General features: G+C 38.5%; 1 protein-coding gene across 6 annotated transcripts in view; it reads right to left on the minus strand.

Annotated features, from left to right (window-relative positions):
* SMAP2 (small ArfGAP2) overlaps positions 1 to 17,270 on the minus strand; it is a 47,158-nt gene that overhangs the window by 3,285 nt on the left and 26,603 nt on the right. For 4 of the 6 annotated variants that reach the window (XM_038557753.1, XM_038557757.1, XM_038557758.1 and 1 more), the window contains 8 exons: positions 13,345 to 13,478; positions 12,004 to 12,089; positions 10,942 to 11,020; positions 7,734 to 7,820; positions 6,642 to 6,723; positions 5,332 to 5,441; positions 4,378 to 4,543; positions 3,611 to 3,927 (listed from right to left, as the gene is read on the minus strand). In XM_038557753.1, coding sequence (XP_038413681.1) covers positions 3,611 to 3,927; positions 4,378 to 4,543; positions 5,332 to 5,441; positions 6,642 to 6,723; positions 7,734 to 7,820; positions 10,942 to 11,020; positions 12,004 to 12,089; positions 13,345 to 13,478 — 1,061 coding nt within the window. Of the gene's footprint in view, positions 1 to 1,844; positions 2,272 to 3,610; positions 3,928 to 4,377; positions 4,544 to 5,331; positions 5,442 to 6,641; positions 6,724 to 7,733; positions 7,821 to 10,941; positions 11,021 to 12,003; positions 12,090 to 13,344; positions 13,479 to 17,270 lie in introns of those variants that run through there. The other 2 variants (XM_038557754.1, XM_038557755.1) reach the window with 2 other exon arrangements.

Below are 17,270 nucleotides of genomic sequence, written 5' to 3' on the forward strand. Positions count from 1 at the left end.
TTGAAAGAATGGACAAGGAGGAAGGAGAGCACAAACATACAAAATAAGACATGACAAGGGAAAAATAACCACTGAAACAAGAAACTTTAAAAAAATCATGAGATAGACTGCTTGCTTGGCTTAACCTTTGATAAATGAATCTGAAACCCTAGATGAATTAGCTAATCTACGTAAACAGAGTTTTCCAAAGCTGTCTTTCATAGAACAAAGAGAGAATGCAATCAAAGAATTACTACACAAAAAAGCACAAGGCTCATACAATTGCACATAAGAATTCCACTCAATCTCCAAAGAACAATACTATATAAATCATTCCAGACTATAGAGAAAGGAAAACATGAAAATAGTTTTCATACAGCGGGTGAACCTTGTCACCCAAGCCTGAGAAAGACATGCACACGTGTGGGCACACACATAAGCCATTCCAACAATACCTCTTTGTCCATTTCTTTTTTTTTAAAGATTTTATTTATTTATTATTTATTTTATTTTATTTATTTATTTATTTATTTTTATTCATAAGAGACACAGAGAAAGAGGCAGAGACACAGGCAGAGGGAGAAGCAGGCTCCATGCAGGGAGCCCAATGTGGGACTGATCCTGAGACCCCAGGATCATGCCCTGAGCCGAAGGCAGACACTTAACCTCTGAGCCACCTAGGCGTCCCTGTTTTCAGACTTTTGAATCACTTTGTTTCAGCTGGCTTTGTTTGTATGTAGTATAAAATTAGGCGTTGCTTTGTGAGTCAATTTAAACATCTTTTTCTTTTCATAGGAAAGCTACCTGATGATATGACTGATATGTTTGTTCTTAGTTCTATCACATTACATTTTTACTGTGTTTATTATATTTGTTATACTTCATAGTCTATGTATTCCATTTTATTGTAAAATATTCCTTAGGTATCTATAAAGTTTTGTTTTTTCTTCTAGTGGATACCTTTATACTAATAATTTCTGTCTTTAGTTTCCTTTATCCTGTCCTCAAGCTTCTACCATTTGGTATGTCACCTTATTACATCGTTTAACTTCCACCTTTTCCTGTACAATAATCAATTTATCCTACCTCTTCCTTCTTACCTTCTCCCTTTACCTTCTCTTGTTATGTTTGTTTGTTCTAAAAAATATATGCACAACATATATTTTTTCTATCCTTTAGATTCTCAAACATTTAGTCACCATCAGTTCTTTTGCCAAAATGTCCTCAGTCATCTCTTAAATGGATGTAGCTTAAGTTCTGGTACATTCCACAAGAAAGATATAAGTATGATATTCTCTGATTTCTTGCATATTTAATATTTTTTAAAATAGCCTCAATCCTTGAAAGATAGCTTGTCTGGCTATACTTGTCTCACATGTACATGAGTATCTTGAAAATACTACTCCCATTGCTATGTTTTATGTTGCTGTTAAAAGTCCAATGTCCAAAAAAAAAAAAGTCCAATATCAATCTGGGTGTTCTTTTTTCTTTAAAAATAGCAGGGGGGCACCTGGGTGGCTCAGTGGTTGAGCCTTTGACTCAGGTCGTGATCCTGGGGTCCTAGGATCAAGTCCTGCATCGGGCTCCTCACAGGGAGCTTGCTTCTCCCTCTGTCTCTGCCTCTCTCTTTCTGTCTCTCATGAATAAACAAAATTTTTAATAAATAATAAATAATAAAAATGGCAGACCTGGGGGTTTGGGAGGTAAGGAGATGGTTAGAGCTCTGAGAATTTTTCTTGTTCCATAAAGTTTAAAAGTTTCCTGGAACGTATGTTAGAATTTACCATTCTGGGTCAACCCTCCATACATACTCAATGGACTCTTTCAATATTATATTCAAGTCTTTTATTTATAGGAAGTTTTCTTGTGTTATAGATTTAAATATATTAATTCTGCTTTACTATTTTGTTTTTCTTGGAGAGTCTCCAAATATATTTATGTTAGGCCTTCTTTGCTTAATATCTGTATTACCTTCACTTGGATTTATTTTCCTGCTTCCTATATTTAGTTTCCATTCTCTGACCTGAGTCAAACATTTCTTCAATGCCAAATATATTTTCAGTTGAATCTATTCTCTTCTGGCTAATTTGTAATTCAGACATTTCTAAGACAATTGTGTCTTTTTTCAATTTCTTTCCTGAATTCAGTAAAGTTTCATTTCATAACTTCCAGTTTTTTGTCCATCTTGGTTCTAAGTTTTTAAATTTCTGATTGAAGCTGTTTTGTCTTCAAGTGTTAAAGGACATTTCATTCAGGTTGGTGGTTTGTATAACAGTTTTCTTCTGCTCATGCCTGTTTGGGGGGTGGTGAGAATTTTCTTTCTTAATATGGTTTGATTTTTTTTAAAGATTTATTTATTTATTTATGATAGACATAGAGAAAGAGAGAGAGAGGCAGAAGGAGGAGGGAGGAGGGAGAAGCAGGCTCCATGCCGGGAGCCTGATGTGGGACTCGATCCCGGGACTCCAGTATCGCGCCCTGGGCCAAAGGCAGGTGCTAAACCGCTGAGCCACCCAGGGATCCCTGGTTTGATTTTCATTTTCTATTTAATTCTCATAGCAGTTCTGTATAAATGTCACCCGCCACTTTCTGTATATTTTGTAGTGCCTTATTTTTCTGAATAAGGAATAATAGAAGGTGTGAGGGTTTGGGGAGGTTTACTAGATTTCTTGGTTCAAGAGCGCCCTCTTCTGTTGGTATAATAATATGATTATATGGAAGGAGGGACGAGGATGGTTTATCTTCTCATTTTGTGATTCCCTTTTCCACTTCTCATTTCTTACTTTCCTTTCATCATCAGGTCCCCCCAGAGCACCTCTTCCTTCTAAGTCATCCCCATAGGAGGCGCCTGAGTGGCTCAGTCAGTTAAGCATCCAACTCTGCGTTTTGGCTCAGGTCATGATCTCAGGATCTTGAGATCAAACCGTGCATCAGGCTCCATATTGCTGGGTGTGGAGCCTGCTGAAGATCCTAAGTCACTCACATGACCCTAGAAGCAAAGCTTTTTCCAGAGCTATCATCTTTAATCCTACATATTTCAAGCTCCTCATTTTCAATTCTCCACATAACAAGAGTTCTAATTGCCAAGTCTCAGACCTCTTCTCATCATGCTTCTGGTCAAGGTAGGTCTTTCCAGGGGGTGATTTTGTCTATGCTCTGTCACCTTCAGCCCCCTGCTCCCTCTCCTCTTTCTACGTAGTTTCTCTGATGCTGGCTCTGCTGGATTTGGGTGTTTACTGCCATGTAATTTGAAGTTTGCAGTATTATGCCTACTAGATGTGGCAGTCGTAGGTTATGAGGGGCTTTATTTGCATTCCTTATTTACCTATATAAGTTGCTTTTGTTTTTGAAGATTGTGTGAAGAAATTTAGATTGAGGCAATTACCCTCATTCTACATAGTAACCCAGAACTCCTCAGAAAGTTTGACATTAGGTAGATCTTCTACCAAAAAAAAAAAAAAAAGAAAGAAAGAAAGAAAAGAAAAGAAAAGGTGGGGTGGGGTAGCAAATCTAAGAATGTCTGCATTATCACATTTACACTGTAAGGGTTCAAAGGATAAGGGAAAGATGAGGTGAGACAGTCTTGAGGAAGGCTCAAAACTCTTGTCCCAAGTAAAATGGGGTAGCTTACCTGAGTAAGGTTCCACTGCAGCTGCTGAGCTGGCTGAACCCCATACATGGTCTGGGGAACAGCTGCCATGCCTGCCATGTAGCCAGCCTGCTGGGTGGTCATCATTCCATTTGGCACACCCATCATTGAAGCCTGCATGCCACCCATATAGCCTGCAGGCATGGCCATGGGGGCAACCATCCCAGAAGCTCCTGGCTGAGCTACCATGCCTACTGGTGGGGGCATCATGCTCCCCATTATGCTGTTAGGAGGTGTGACCCCAGGGAAGCTGGGATAGGCCGTGGGATAGGCCATCTGAGCTGGAGCCATGAACATTGCTGCCAAGAAAACATAAATAGAGTACTATTTAAGAGGAAAGTGTCCATCTAAACCCTCACTGGCTACTCCTTTCCAGCTAAATTTCTCAGTAGCATTTCTACTCAACCCAGAATGCTCTTCTACACAGCAAAACAGAGATTCCCTACAAGACTTGCAATGGCTTACCAGTGGGCTGCTGACCTAGCCACTTTCCTTTCAGGCTCCAGGTCCAGTTCTTCAGTCAGACTACACAGAGGTGTGACACCAGACCCCACAAAAGTATGGCTCTGAGTTACATTAATATCTATCCACTGACACTTTGTAGCTTCACAAGAAATATCACGTTCAGGCCTGTTTGGAGAATAATGTCCTGGCCCCCAAAGCAACTGCCCCCATTACAACAAATAATTCCTGCATGTAAGTCCTCATGTTTCTATCTGACACAATGCTACCATCCCCATGAAATCTACCTTGGGCAGGCATTTGAGGTGTCTGGGATCCATACAGTGAAAGGATGGAGTCTTTAGAGAGCTGTTTCTTGCCTGTTTCTTCTGATTTGCTCCCTGGCTCTGGAAACAGGTTCAGGTTTTCAGGAACAGAGCCGGCACTCCCTGCAGTTGGCATGGAACCTACAACCTGAGGGCAAAGAGGGCAGGAAGAGAGAGTAGAATTGGAATGGTCCTCACAGAGGTCTCGGTAAGGACCACCCCCTTTCTCTGCTGCTTCTAACATCTCCAATAAGAATTCATGGGCAAGTTAATAGCTTCCTGTTATTTCTACCACACAAATATCTGAAAATACTAGACAGTTAAGCTCTGGTACAATTCTTTGTCCTACAAACAATGTGATTTAGTGAAAAACAAACAAAAACAACCTACAAATGATGCACCCACAGAGAACTGAGTTTAGATCCCCATGCAGCCATTTACTAGTTGCATAACAAGAGGCTAGTCATATAATTTTTCTGAATTAATGTTTCCTCATCTATAAAACACCCATTTTGCAGGGCTGTGGTAAATATTTTAAGTTATAAAAGAAATATGCAAACTGATATACAAAATCACCTAGTGCTGTGCCTGTTCATAAGCAGGTATTCCACGAATGGTAGCCATTAACAGTTTCAAGTCTTTCCCATCTACAAATTCTCTGGCAGTAACCCTCATGCTGAGGAGCTAACCTAAAATATCAGCCTTTACAATGGGACACATCTTCAACAAAAGCCCATCAAATGATCCACTTTTTTTGGGTGGGAGACAAAATGGAATGAATAGCAATCCTAGGTTGTAACAGAGATGATGCAGGGTGAAGGGAAGAATTAAGAAAACCAAAGTCCAATTCCACCAAGGAAGTATGACTTGCTTCCATACTATCAAAATTATCCTTTTTAGAATGCTCTTTAATTCTAAGGAGCCCACATGACTCACCTTTCTGGAAACTGAAGAAGAGGGGGATGGAACAGAAGCCAAAAGATCTAAATCCTTCTCTAGGGTATTGCTGGTCTTACTATTTGCAATGGAGCAGGACACAGGAGCATCTGGAGAGAGAGAACAAAGCTCAACTGTAGCACTGCTCATTAAGCCTATGCCTTCCACCTATTCTAGACACAAAGAAGAAAAAGCCTCTATGTTCTATCAGGGACTTGGAAATCTAGGCTTCTTTTTTTTTTTTTTTTTTTTTAATTTATTTATTCATGATAGTCACACGGAGAGAAAGAGAGAGGCAGAGACACAGGCAGAGGGAGAAGCAGGCTCCAAGCACTGGGAGCCCGATGTGGGATTCGATCCCAGGTCTCCAGGATCGCGCCCTGGGCCAAAGGCAGGCGCCAAACCGCTGCGCCACCCAGGGATCCCGGAAATCTAGGCTTCTGCAACCATTTAGCTTGGATGGGGCATCTCACCTTCCCAGGAGCATGCTGGAGAAGTGTGGTGGCCAGCTATCAGGGACAGGGCAGCAGAAACCCAGGCCTGGAAGCTGTATTAGCCCCATACCAAAGGGGCTGGCTGGCTATTTGAGGGGTACAGCTGTGTAGCTTTTATCTCTTTTTCAGAGATAAACGGAAGGTATGGAAATCATAAGTCTAAATAGCTAGTAACCTAAATCAGCAGAAATGCACTGAACCTAAAGTACAGCCATGAGATCTGTGAAAGGTAAAGAAAAGGCTCTATTTCTGACAAGGGCAGAACCACTAGTTCAGGGTTTCAAAAGTTGAAGAAAAATAACCACAAGGTCATCTCAAAGACAGGCTGCACCTGAAAAAATGAGAGGGATGGGGGCATGGCTCATGGCTGCTGGTTTAGTGAAACTTGCTAACATTTACTGAATGCTTAGTTCGTGCCAGGCAAGGGGCTAAGAGCTTGAGAGGAACTATCTCATTTAATCCTCCCCAAAACATTTTTGAAGTAGAGATGCTTATCATCCTTACTACACAGATTAGGAAAGCAATGTTCAGAGGTTGAGTTAACTACCCAGGTCACATAGACACTCAGTGGCAGAGATGGCACAGATGGCACTCTAACTCCAAAGGCATGCTCTTAACCACTACACTATTGCTCTGAAAAGTGTAAACACTTCTTAGACTAACTGCTCAGATGTAAAACAACAGGAAAAACATAAGAGAACAATCTTAACGATGAAGAAACAAACTAAAGAATCCCAACAGTACCTATCTTCCCAGGGTGACAGGGAATTCATCATAATTTGTAAGATTATTGGAGTGGAAACATCTAACTCTTACCAAGGCCCAACAAATCCATGACAGGTGCTGAGGATTTCGGGGAGCTTTTCCGAGGTAGCTGTGGATCTTCTTTTTTCTGTGGCTAAGGTGAAAATATGTTAAAGAAAGAAATAAGCAGGTGTTTTTGAACATTTTTTTCCTTTGTCACTGTAAGGACACAGGTGTTCTTGTGGTCTGGCCACCATTATTCAAGGAGTTACTACCAAAGAAAGAAAATTCAGGAAGTGTCAGGTAAAAGAATCAAGTCAGGAAACCAAAGTGCATAAACCAAACCTAAAGTGAAAAAGAAATCATCTGTGCTTGTTTGGCTTTCTGAAACCAAGGCAACCACAGATCAAAAGATCCAACAAAAATAGCAGGTTTTGGTCCCAGGAAAAGCAAAGAATAAAGGTAAGTGTCTGATGGTACAAGAGCCAAGAGCCAACAAATCTCCCAGTGATTAGAAAGCCTTTAATACCAAAAGGGAGATCGATTTAAAGATTACCTAATTCATTCTGCCAGTATCATTAATGACTGTGTTCTGCAGACAGTGTGATTCAGAATAATAAAAGACTCTTCCTTAAGCAAATAGTAAAAAGTCCTCTCTCCCAAGATTGCAAGCTCTTAAGAGTATCTACTACTACAGTCACAATGTCCTGTGAAAAAAGAAAGGTGTCTACTTCAATATGACATAGTAAGAATACAAGAAGGATTAAAATGGGTTAGTATGGCCAGACTTCTGGACTGTTCTTAACTGTAACAGGAAAATGAGGTAAAGAGGGCCTAATGAGAGAACGATGCAGGTAACATCTGCTCAGGAGGTATCACACAGTCACCACATTATGGCATGGAATGTGCCTCTTGCTCAGACAGGACAAATACAGTTCCCAAACTCCCAACTGGTCCCAAAGAGAAGTGTCACAGAGCAGACTGGGCAACAACAAGGTAATGGGAAAGCATGAGAAATGGCATCAGTGGAACCCTTTGGCCCCAGGTAAAATGGTGCAATAGGCTATCGACCCCACCCCACCCACCAGGAGGCCTGCTACCCCCTCCTTCCACATAAAAACACACCTGAGGCCATCCACCCAGTGCAAGGACTTTCCCACTTACCATTTTAACTTTCTCAAAAACAACAGGTTCCATTTTTTTCTCTGGAGCTGGTTCACTTCCTCTTTTCCACTTGTCATCTTTTTCTTTCTATAATGATTCAACAAAATAAGACAAAGAACACAGGCCCCATGGTAACAAATTATAATTCCAAATGTGCAAAAAGGACACAAAAAATTATTTTTGAATCTTATTAAGGAGTCTGACAAACTCGGGGGTGTCTTTGTATGGGGCATCAGAACTACCTCTTCCACATTAGCCTCAATGCTTTAAGAGGCATCTTTCACATATCATTTAGTATCTCCTCGTTCTGTCTGACTTACCTATGACTCCTGAAATGTGAGCCCAGGCTACCTACAGAAGTTAAAAATGTTTCACCAGTTTGCTGCCCCTCTGTGACCCTAAGTTAAACCTGCTCATGCTTTGAGGGGTCCTCCCTCATCTTGGTACACCAGTAAATAAATTCATGTTCATCTTACTTGACATACATCCTTTGTGATTTTAAATTCAACCATAAATTCTCTCAATCTTCATCTCCTTTTTTTAATATCAGAAACTATAATTTCAAGCTTAAAGATTAGGAAAACAAAAATTAAGGAAATAAGGCCCCCCCCCCCAAAAAAAAGAGTTAAAGGATTAAAGTATCCCTTCTAGAGTGTCCTAAATGAGTTGTCTGAATAAAATTTTAAAAAAGCACATCAGAAATAAAAGATGAGAAAGTCTCTCTCAGTTTTTGTTACTTCCAGAGGCAGTTTCATAATACTGTCACAGATTATAATGCTACTGGTCTCATTTTTAACATCAAATAAACATCTAAATGCAAAACAGAAACACTGAGTAAACTTAAAAACACAGGCATATAAAACGAAGTGCATTCAAAAAGATGTTCAGTCTTGCCAATGATGAAAAAGTGAAACCTAAAATACTTTTTTGAGGAAAGAAAAATCTCAATAATACCTAATGTTGATAGGGATGGAGTAAAACTAGCACTCTTATATAATGCTGAGAAGACAGTATAAACAGTACAACCTCCAGAAAGTATACTGGCAAAAATAGGAAGAGACAAATAATGAAGCCCTTTGACCTAGATAATACTATATCTTGTAATGAATCTTTAAAAAATAATCCAAAATGTGGAAATATAACCTATGCACCAAGAAGTTCATCCCAGAATTATTTATGCTGAAGAAAAATTTAAACAACCTTTCTTGTCTTCTATATTGTCTCCTCCACAGAAGGAGAATGGTAAAATATATTGTGATCTAGTTACTCACTGGAGGATGCAACAATTCAAAGTTATAATGAAGGGCAGCCTGGGTGGCTCAGCGGTTCAGCACCTGCCTTCAGCCCAGGGCCTGATCCTGGAGACCCATGATCAAGTCCCGCATCAGGCTCCCTGCATGGAGCCTGCTTCTCCCTCTGCCTCTGCTTCTGCCTCTGTCTCTCTCTCTCTCTCTCATGAATAAATAAAAAAATTAAAGTGATGAATGCTACATAAGTAACATAAAAATACAGGATATGCTAAATTGAATGAAAATAATAGTTATAACTATATAATTATGCCTCCTAAAAGTAACTACAAAAAAGAGGGAATACACCAAAGTGATAATCACTGGTAAAGATTATAAAGGTAGACATGGATTTTCCACTTTATTTCTTGAAGTTAAAAATGCTTTACTGTCCATTTAAAAATAATACTCTAATTAACAGAGCCACTTTTTTTCAATTTGATATTAACTGTCTTCACTTAGCAAATATTAATTCTTGGCATATAAATCTTCACAAGAATATTTTTAGAAACTAAGTACACTAAATAAAAAATTCTTGGAAAAGCTTTTTGGTAAACAGGAGCTATTTCTTTCCTAAGTGAAAATATGCAGTGAGTAGAACAGGCTGTTTACATGGGTACAGTACACCTGCAACATAATTATGAATGGACACTATCTTCATTTGGCAACTCCTTCCTCCTCCCTCATCTTTTGGATTATCTCAGATACTCTTTTCTGACCTCGTTGTGATTTCATATCTTTTGGTACAATGAACAAAAGCTAAGCAAACAGATCACAGTTTTCTACAAAGCAAAGGAAATGTGTGTGCTTTGGTTCCAAACTTTTCTGATGATGCCATCCAAGCTGTGGCTGTACACTGGGTTGATTATTTCACAGAACAGTTATGACAAATTCCACGTCCCTTTTCTGGATGACTATGAAGTAAGAGTCCTTCACACTAAGTTGGGAAGGAATTATCTTTACCTAACTAAATGTACTACCTTGCACCTACTTGCCTACATTGAAACTCACCTACCAGTTGATGCCCCTTTTCACAGCCTAAAGATCAATCTGGAGCAGATTCCAATTAGTTTGACTTTAAGTTACCTGGAAGGACTTAGAGGCCTGTATATCCTCTGTTAAAATACAAAACAAGATAGATGATTGATAGATAAATAGGTAGTAGGTAGGTAGGTAGATAAGACTTGCTAGAACTGGATAATCCTATACTCTCTGTACTTTTAAAGCTAAAGAAATAGTCAATTATTCCTAAGCAAATTTACTGTAGAATCTTACTAAAGGCTTTCTTAGGTCGTCATATTGGCAACTCTTTAGTTGTCATTAGCCAGGCACCTTTTCTTCTTCCAGGAATAATTTGTATTTCCTCCTGTATATTATACTTGTCCTAGTTACCAGACTCTGTATTTCAGATTCTAACCACATGCCTAAGATGGAAAGTGGTAGTCCCCTTTTAAAACCCTTCTCAGGAATAGGGTCCCATTGGCAATTAGTCCATCAACACACTGGAAATATATGCTGGTCAAACTGAAGAAAACTCTGATGATTTAGTTAATTTTGTAGACTTCATTTACAGATAAAAATACATATATACACACACATTTATACACATACATACACACATATTACTGTTTGATCTAGTATGGCCAACGTGTCCATTTGAAGAAATAATCTGGAACTGGGAATCACTAAACCTAAATACAAACCAAGGCAAAGAACTCACTGATGGTTTTCCCTCTCCATCCCTGACATGAAAGTCTGTTCCATGATATCTTGTAGTCTTGATTCAGTAACTGGCTTTCTTTCTACTTTTTTTTTTTTTTAATGTTTTTGGAGTATTTTGGTAGCACTTCTCAAATTCTTCCCTGGCCTGATGTAAAGCAAATTACTCATTTTGAGCAAAGCTTGAAAGATTTATAACCAACCCTAAAGGCATTGATGTCCAAACTTCGGTCCATGTATTTCTTCTTCTCATATTTATCCCGAATAAATCCCTCGACAGCTCTGGAAAAAGCTTATTAAGGGTAAATCAAACAAATCTTTCCCACAGTATGACTATCACAGGTCGATCTGTATTCAATGGAATGTTGTTCTCTCTCTCCCTCCTGGCTGGTTTCTCCATATGGCTCCTGTATTTCTTCACATGCAGTTCCCTGACCAAAACTTTAAAATGCCTCCTTCATGGTTACTGCAGGGAATCACTACTTCCTATGAGTTTCCTTCAGGATAATCACAGCAGCAAATGGGATTAGTCTTCATAATGACATAAGAGGAACCTGTGGCTCTTCTAGAATACAGGTAAAGCAGGAAATTATCTATTTTAAAGTCTTTAGGTCAACAGGCCTTAAATAAATGCACTTGAGTACCCCTTAAAACTATAAACCCTTGTGCCCCGCTACCAGATTCTGATTGGTGTGTCTTCTGCAGGGTCCCAAATCTGCATTTTAACAGGTTCCACCTGCACCCAACAAAAAAGCAAACTCTAACAAGACAGTCTATAAACCACATTTAGAGAAGCACTGCCTTTAGGAGGTTTGGTTTTGTGAGTAGGGCGCTATCCCCTGTTGAAAGGATGAGGGAAGAAAGTTACTAACTAGTCAATAATAGTTCATTCTTTCACACAGAACATAGAAAAGGCATTAAAAAGTGAATGGTAGTTTTGCTGATTCAATACAGCACAGTAATCTATTCTTTTAACACACAATAGTTTCAAAGATCCAAAAACTATCAGAGATGTCACTTTATGGGAGAATTCACAGTGAACCACTACAGTCTTAATTCCTGAGCGAGTCTTCCTCGTGTGACAGCACTATTCCGACATTAGAAAGTATACTTTTTGTATGTGTTGGTGGCAGGAAAGGGAAAAGCAAGACTTTGACTAAACCACATAGAGAGGGCCCAGGCAGATCAAGGGGCTTGAGTCTTGTGTGACTCTCCCAAAACACCAAAATACCACTCAGCCTTCTAACTTGCTCCAAAAAAGATACGGGTCTATTTGAGGTCGGCGAAAAGTCTCAGGAAGGTAGGCTTCATAAAGTCGGTTTGCCTTTCCATTCCCCATCTCTTGCATGCACTGCAATCAGAGAGATGTGGAAACATGGAACGTCAGGTGAGGAAAGACTTGAAAAGTTTCTCGCCCAACTGCAGCATTTTATAACTGAAGAACCAACCTGACAGTGGCAGAACCAAGATCTATGTGCATACTCTGATTTCTAGCCCACGATGGTCTCTATTACCAATCATTTGCCCTCATGGTTGTCCTTCCTGCCCCCTCCACCTTAGTTCTTTTTATTGAAAAATTTGTCTGACAGGATACATTTAATTCAGTAATAATTCAAGACCCCATTTCAAACCCCAAGACACATAACTACCAATTAAAATGTCTACTTGATAGGCAATAATCAGTACCTAATCAGGCAGGCAATAATTGAGCAATAACTACAATTTTGAGTTTATACTATTAATTAAACTATTCAGCTTTATTACCAATAAATGTGTTTCCCATTTGGCCTTTGAAATAGACTCCTTAACACTTGTGAGGGGCAAATCCCAAGGTTTTTAAAATTTTCAAATTCCCAAATACCTCCATGGCATGTAAATTCCTTCATAAGATAAAGTATAACTGAAAAATATAACTAATCTTTTAGACTTTTAGTGAATCTATAAAAGCAGCCTAATGTAATTTAATTTCTAAAGCCATTTTCTAGCTAAGAATAACCTCTTATTTCTATCACCAACTTTAGCAACTGTTTTCTTTGGACCCTTTCTCCCATCCCCACTTCTCAAAAAAGAAAAAAAAAGTTTTAATTACTTCTAAAAGTTTCTATGCAGGAAGAGAATAGAGAAAAATGAAGCCATGTAGAGGTGCAGATCTTAAGTCCGCTAGACTAACTTACGTGTCTTACTCCCAGCCCACCAACCTAACAGCATGCAAGATTCACATACACGTTTTAGCAATAAAATATTATGTCTGTAAGTTGGAGGATTTGTGTGTGACTATCTAAAACTACAAATGTTAGATCTGCAAATGCCAGGGGCCTTAGAAAATAATCCAAAGATCCCCTTTAGACATTGGGGGTATATTCACGGAGTCCTAGACCACAGACTTTGTGTTCTGAAGAAGGTAAAATATGGGTGGAATAAACTCATATCTTAAATAGAAAAAGGAAAAAAATTCTCTATTAAGGTATAAAAACCTGACATAAGTGTTTCACAACTAAATTTTTCCTTTATCTTCATCTTTGTGCCCAATTTGACTGAAAATTCATATGGAACTACTCTTACATGGAAATAGAAGCAGCTGACTCACTGCTGGGCTATGTAAGTACCTGAATTTGTTCTTGAGTCCACTGGTCAAGGTTTACTGATTTTACCCTGGAAATGTGCACCCCCAGATTTCTGTGGATTCCAGCACATCGAATGCAGATGAACACACCAATGTTCCAGGAGGCCCATCGTGGCCCTGTGAAGGTCAGGAACAGGGCAATAAAATACAAATTAAAACAACATTCAAGACCCAAGCTGGTATATTTAGATTATCAGGCAGTCATTCTGCTAGAACATAAATGAGAGAACGGTTACCACATTCACCTTTTTTATTGGATTTGTTCATTCCTCCATGGATCAGCACTTTTTTTTTCTTTTAAGGTTTAGTTTAAATTTAAGGGAATAGACCGTACAGTGGCTTTTCAGTATATTCACAGATTTGTGCAATCATTACCACTATTTAATTCCAAAACATTTTTATCACTCCAAAAAGAAATTGCAAACCTAATACAAGGCACTCCCCATTTCCTTTCAACTCCTCCCCACCAGGCCCCTGACAAACACATGTCTCTGTCTCTATAGATTTGACAATCTGGGATATTTCATGAAAGTGGAATTATACAATATGTGGGCATATGTGTATGGAGCAGCTTTTTACAGTGTCTGATAATATGACTGCTAAAAGGCAGATGTTATAATACTGTTATTTATATTTTTAAAAATCCCAGAAGAACAGTGCAAAGTCATGTCACATTCTATTTAGTATCTTGCATGAATAGCCTTCTCTCAGGAAACTTTTCAGTGGTGCTGGGGCCTGGATTCAGTTTTCCTACCCGGAAAAAAAGATACATGGCTTTGCCATGCCAGCCCAAGTCTCAGCCTGAAATTTAAAACTTTGTTTATCTTCCCCTCCCCGCCTGGCCTATAAAATATGCATCCTGATTAACTTAATAAGATCCTCTCCCCTTGAGCTGGTGTCCCTACTTTACCCAACTACAGAATTATCTCAATTCAAGATTGTCAAATAACAAAGATGCCTATTGCAAATAAAAAAGAAATCTCAAATATATATTTTAATAAAAAACTGTTATGTAATCTCCCATCCCTTGACAACTTTGCTCATTCTAATAATCACTCTGGAAAATTATCAAACTTCTCTTCATAATTTTTATACAGGAAAAAAACAACTTGCTTTTATATGATACCTGCCAAAAAATACTGAAAAATCACTAATATTTCTTTCTCTATCATTCCACTAGGCAGAAATTTACCACATAAAATAAGTATGGTATCAAAATTAGAGGTTGTAATAAAGAGTGAAAAGACACCAACTGATTTTTTACAGAGATAAATAGGACCTGTTGCAGGAGCCAAGGGCACCAGACTTCAGTTCTGCCAGACACAATCACTTAGTTGGTCTGCAGGTTTTGACAACCATTTTAATGAAGCAATGCTAGAATTGTATGGCATAAAATCATTCTTAGAAATATGAATTCATGATTATTATAAATAATGTAATTTTTTATATCATTCTGGTATTATGCAAATACAATGAATACAGAAAGCTCAAATTCTCCCTATAACCACCAGGTGGTGATCTCTGCCTGAAATTTTATCCAAATACCTTCTTATTGCTACTATCTTGATAGGCTCAGATTTATCTTCTAAAAAGACTTTCAGATAAATAAATAAATAAATAAATAAATAAAAATAAAAATAAAAATAAAAAGACTTTCAGTCCCTTGAAATCCCTATATAGATTGGCATAGATCTGCCATATAGTTAATACACACAAATGATTAACACACATCTTTCAGTGGTAGGGAGCTATATAGAAACAAAATGAAAAGCCTAAACGGATATGAATGAGGTTTCTTATGGTGTTGTGTGTCTATGTGCTACAGTTTTCATAAAGGGATACGCAGAAGATTTACGTTATATAGAATTAAAAATGGACCAAAAGTTAGTATTTCATGTTTCTTTACCATTTTCTCTTTGTCTAGATTCTAGAACTCATGACGAGATAGTTAAAATATATTTGTTTGCTAATACAATCAGAAGGCACGCTAACTAAGAGTTGGCTGTAGAATGTTACGCTGTTTGCTTCCAGGCCCTAAGTCCAGAGAAGGTGATTTCCAATCATCTAAGTCACTGTCACAGCTGTGGAATTTCTCCAGCTCCCATTACAGAGTATGTAAAGTCCCTTTGCCCTCTGAGGAATACAAAACCAAGAACTGATACTCTGGAGCCACAAACAAGGCCTCAGTACAGAAATGCAGGCAATAGGAATGCCTGGGTGGCTCAGTGGTTGAGCATCTGCCTTTCGCTCAGGTCATGATCCCTGAATCCTGGGATCCAGTCCCGCATCACACTCCCCACAGGAGAGTTTCTCCCTCTACCTATGTCTCTTGTCTCTGCCTCTCTCGTGCACACAAGTCTCAAATAAATAAATAAATAAATAAATAAATAAATAAATAAATAAATAAAAAAATATTAAAAAAAAAGAAATGCAGGCAATAATAGTTTCATTATTACGAAACTCCTCTGCTCCCCTCCCACATCCATCTGTCCACATCTTCCCAGTGAAATAGTGACAGTTCTAGCTCAGACACTCAGCCTCCTCTAGTTTTAAGCTACTAGATTGATTAGTCAATAACTGCACGCTCCATAAAAGATTATGAAATAGGAGAAGAGGAAAACGCAAAAGATAAAAGTTACTTTATATAGCTGAAAGTGTGGGAAAACAGTGTCATTATTAAAAGTACAATTTTTGCAGCCAGAAAAAGCTTAGGTTTGAATGTCAGTTCCATCAATAATTAGCTGTGTGACCTTCAGAGAGCTACTAAAACTTTTTGTTAGTTTCCTCATCTATAAAATGTGTCCCTCACAGAATACAGAGGGACGATAATATAAGAGAGCTACATGTAATGATATGCTGTAGAATGAGATTTCCAGAACCCGTTTCCCATTCATCATCTTCCCTGTAAAGGCTAGTTAGCTCATTAATATGCATATGCCAACAGTCTATGCAACACCACAGAATACTTCTTTTTAGACAGGAATATGAATTCCAGTTCTAAAATGTCTGAACCAAAATTGACTATCTATCTGAAAGAAAAAAATTACCCTGGATCCAATTTCAAATCTTCTAAAAACCATTAAATTTTATAAGCAGATTCCTTTATTTGCCTGAAAATATTCCTTGAAAAATATACTACCTAAAGCCCCACCCATTCCCCTTCTCTGCTGTCCTCCCCCACCCTGCCTTTGTGCCCACACAGGTATTCACAGAACCTACAAAGGCCTCAAACTGTCAACCTGACATACTTGAATTCCACAGTACCTGGGATTGCTGCAACAAGGCCAGCCTACTTAAATCTGGTAAGTTTGCCAAGATAAAACAATTGTTCAATACACATGGGTCATGGCAATGGAGGAGGAAATACAGAAGATACCCCTTCGAAGCTGAAAATGTAAAGAGACTCTGGGAGGCAATATTCTGAACTATTTTGAAAGCAAACAAGCTAGAGAAATGATATAAACTGGTAGCAATTAGCGCAACACAAGAACAAGGTCATAGTTAAGTGAACATATTCCTCAGGTGCCTAAGAGCAGGCTCCAGAAGCATTAAGTAATGTTAAAACTAACATATAATCACTCTGCAATAAGCAAACTGAAAAAATTTTAAGTATTTGGATTTGGCTGATCTGTCAAGAATCTGGCTGTAGTAAGTACCAGCCCAGGATCAGGGAAATCTGGGCTTACACTGACTAGTTGCATGTGTTCTGACAAGTCTCTCTAGGGCTTATGTTTCCATTTGTAAAATGGAAAGCATGTAAATAAATCCTATTTACATTCAACTACTGGACCACTTCTACATACCAACTACTGCTGCCCTGCTGTACATTTCCTTTGCTGCTACAACTTCCCCCACCACCAGAGCTGTTAGCTTTAAAGGGTTCTAGGCTTGAGAGGTCAATAGAGAGAA

This window comes from Canis lupus, chromosome 15 (assembly GCF_011100685.1).
Source record: "Canis lupus familiaris isolate Mischka breed German Shepherd chromosome 15, alternate assembly UU_Cfam_GSD_1.0, whole genome shotgun sequence".
Classification (NCBI taxonomy): Eukaryota; Metazoa; Chordata; class Mammalia; order Carnivora; family Canidae; genus Canis; species Canis lupus.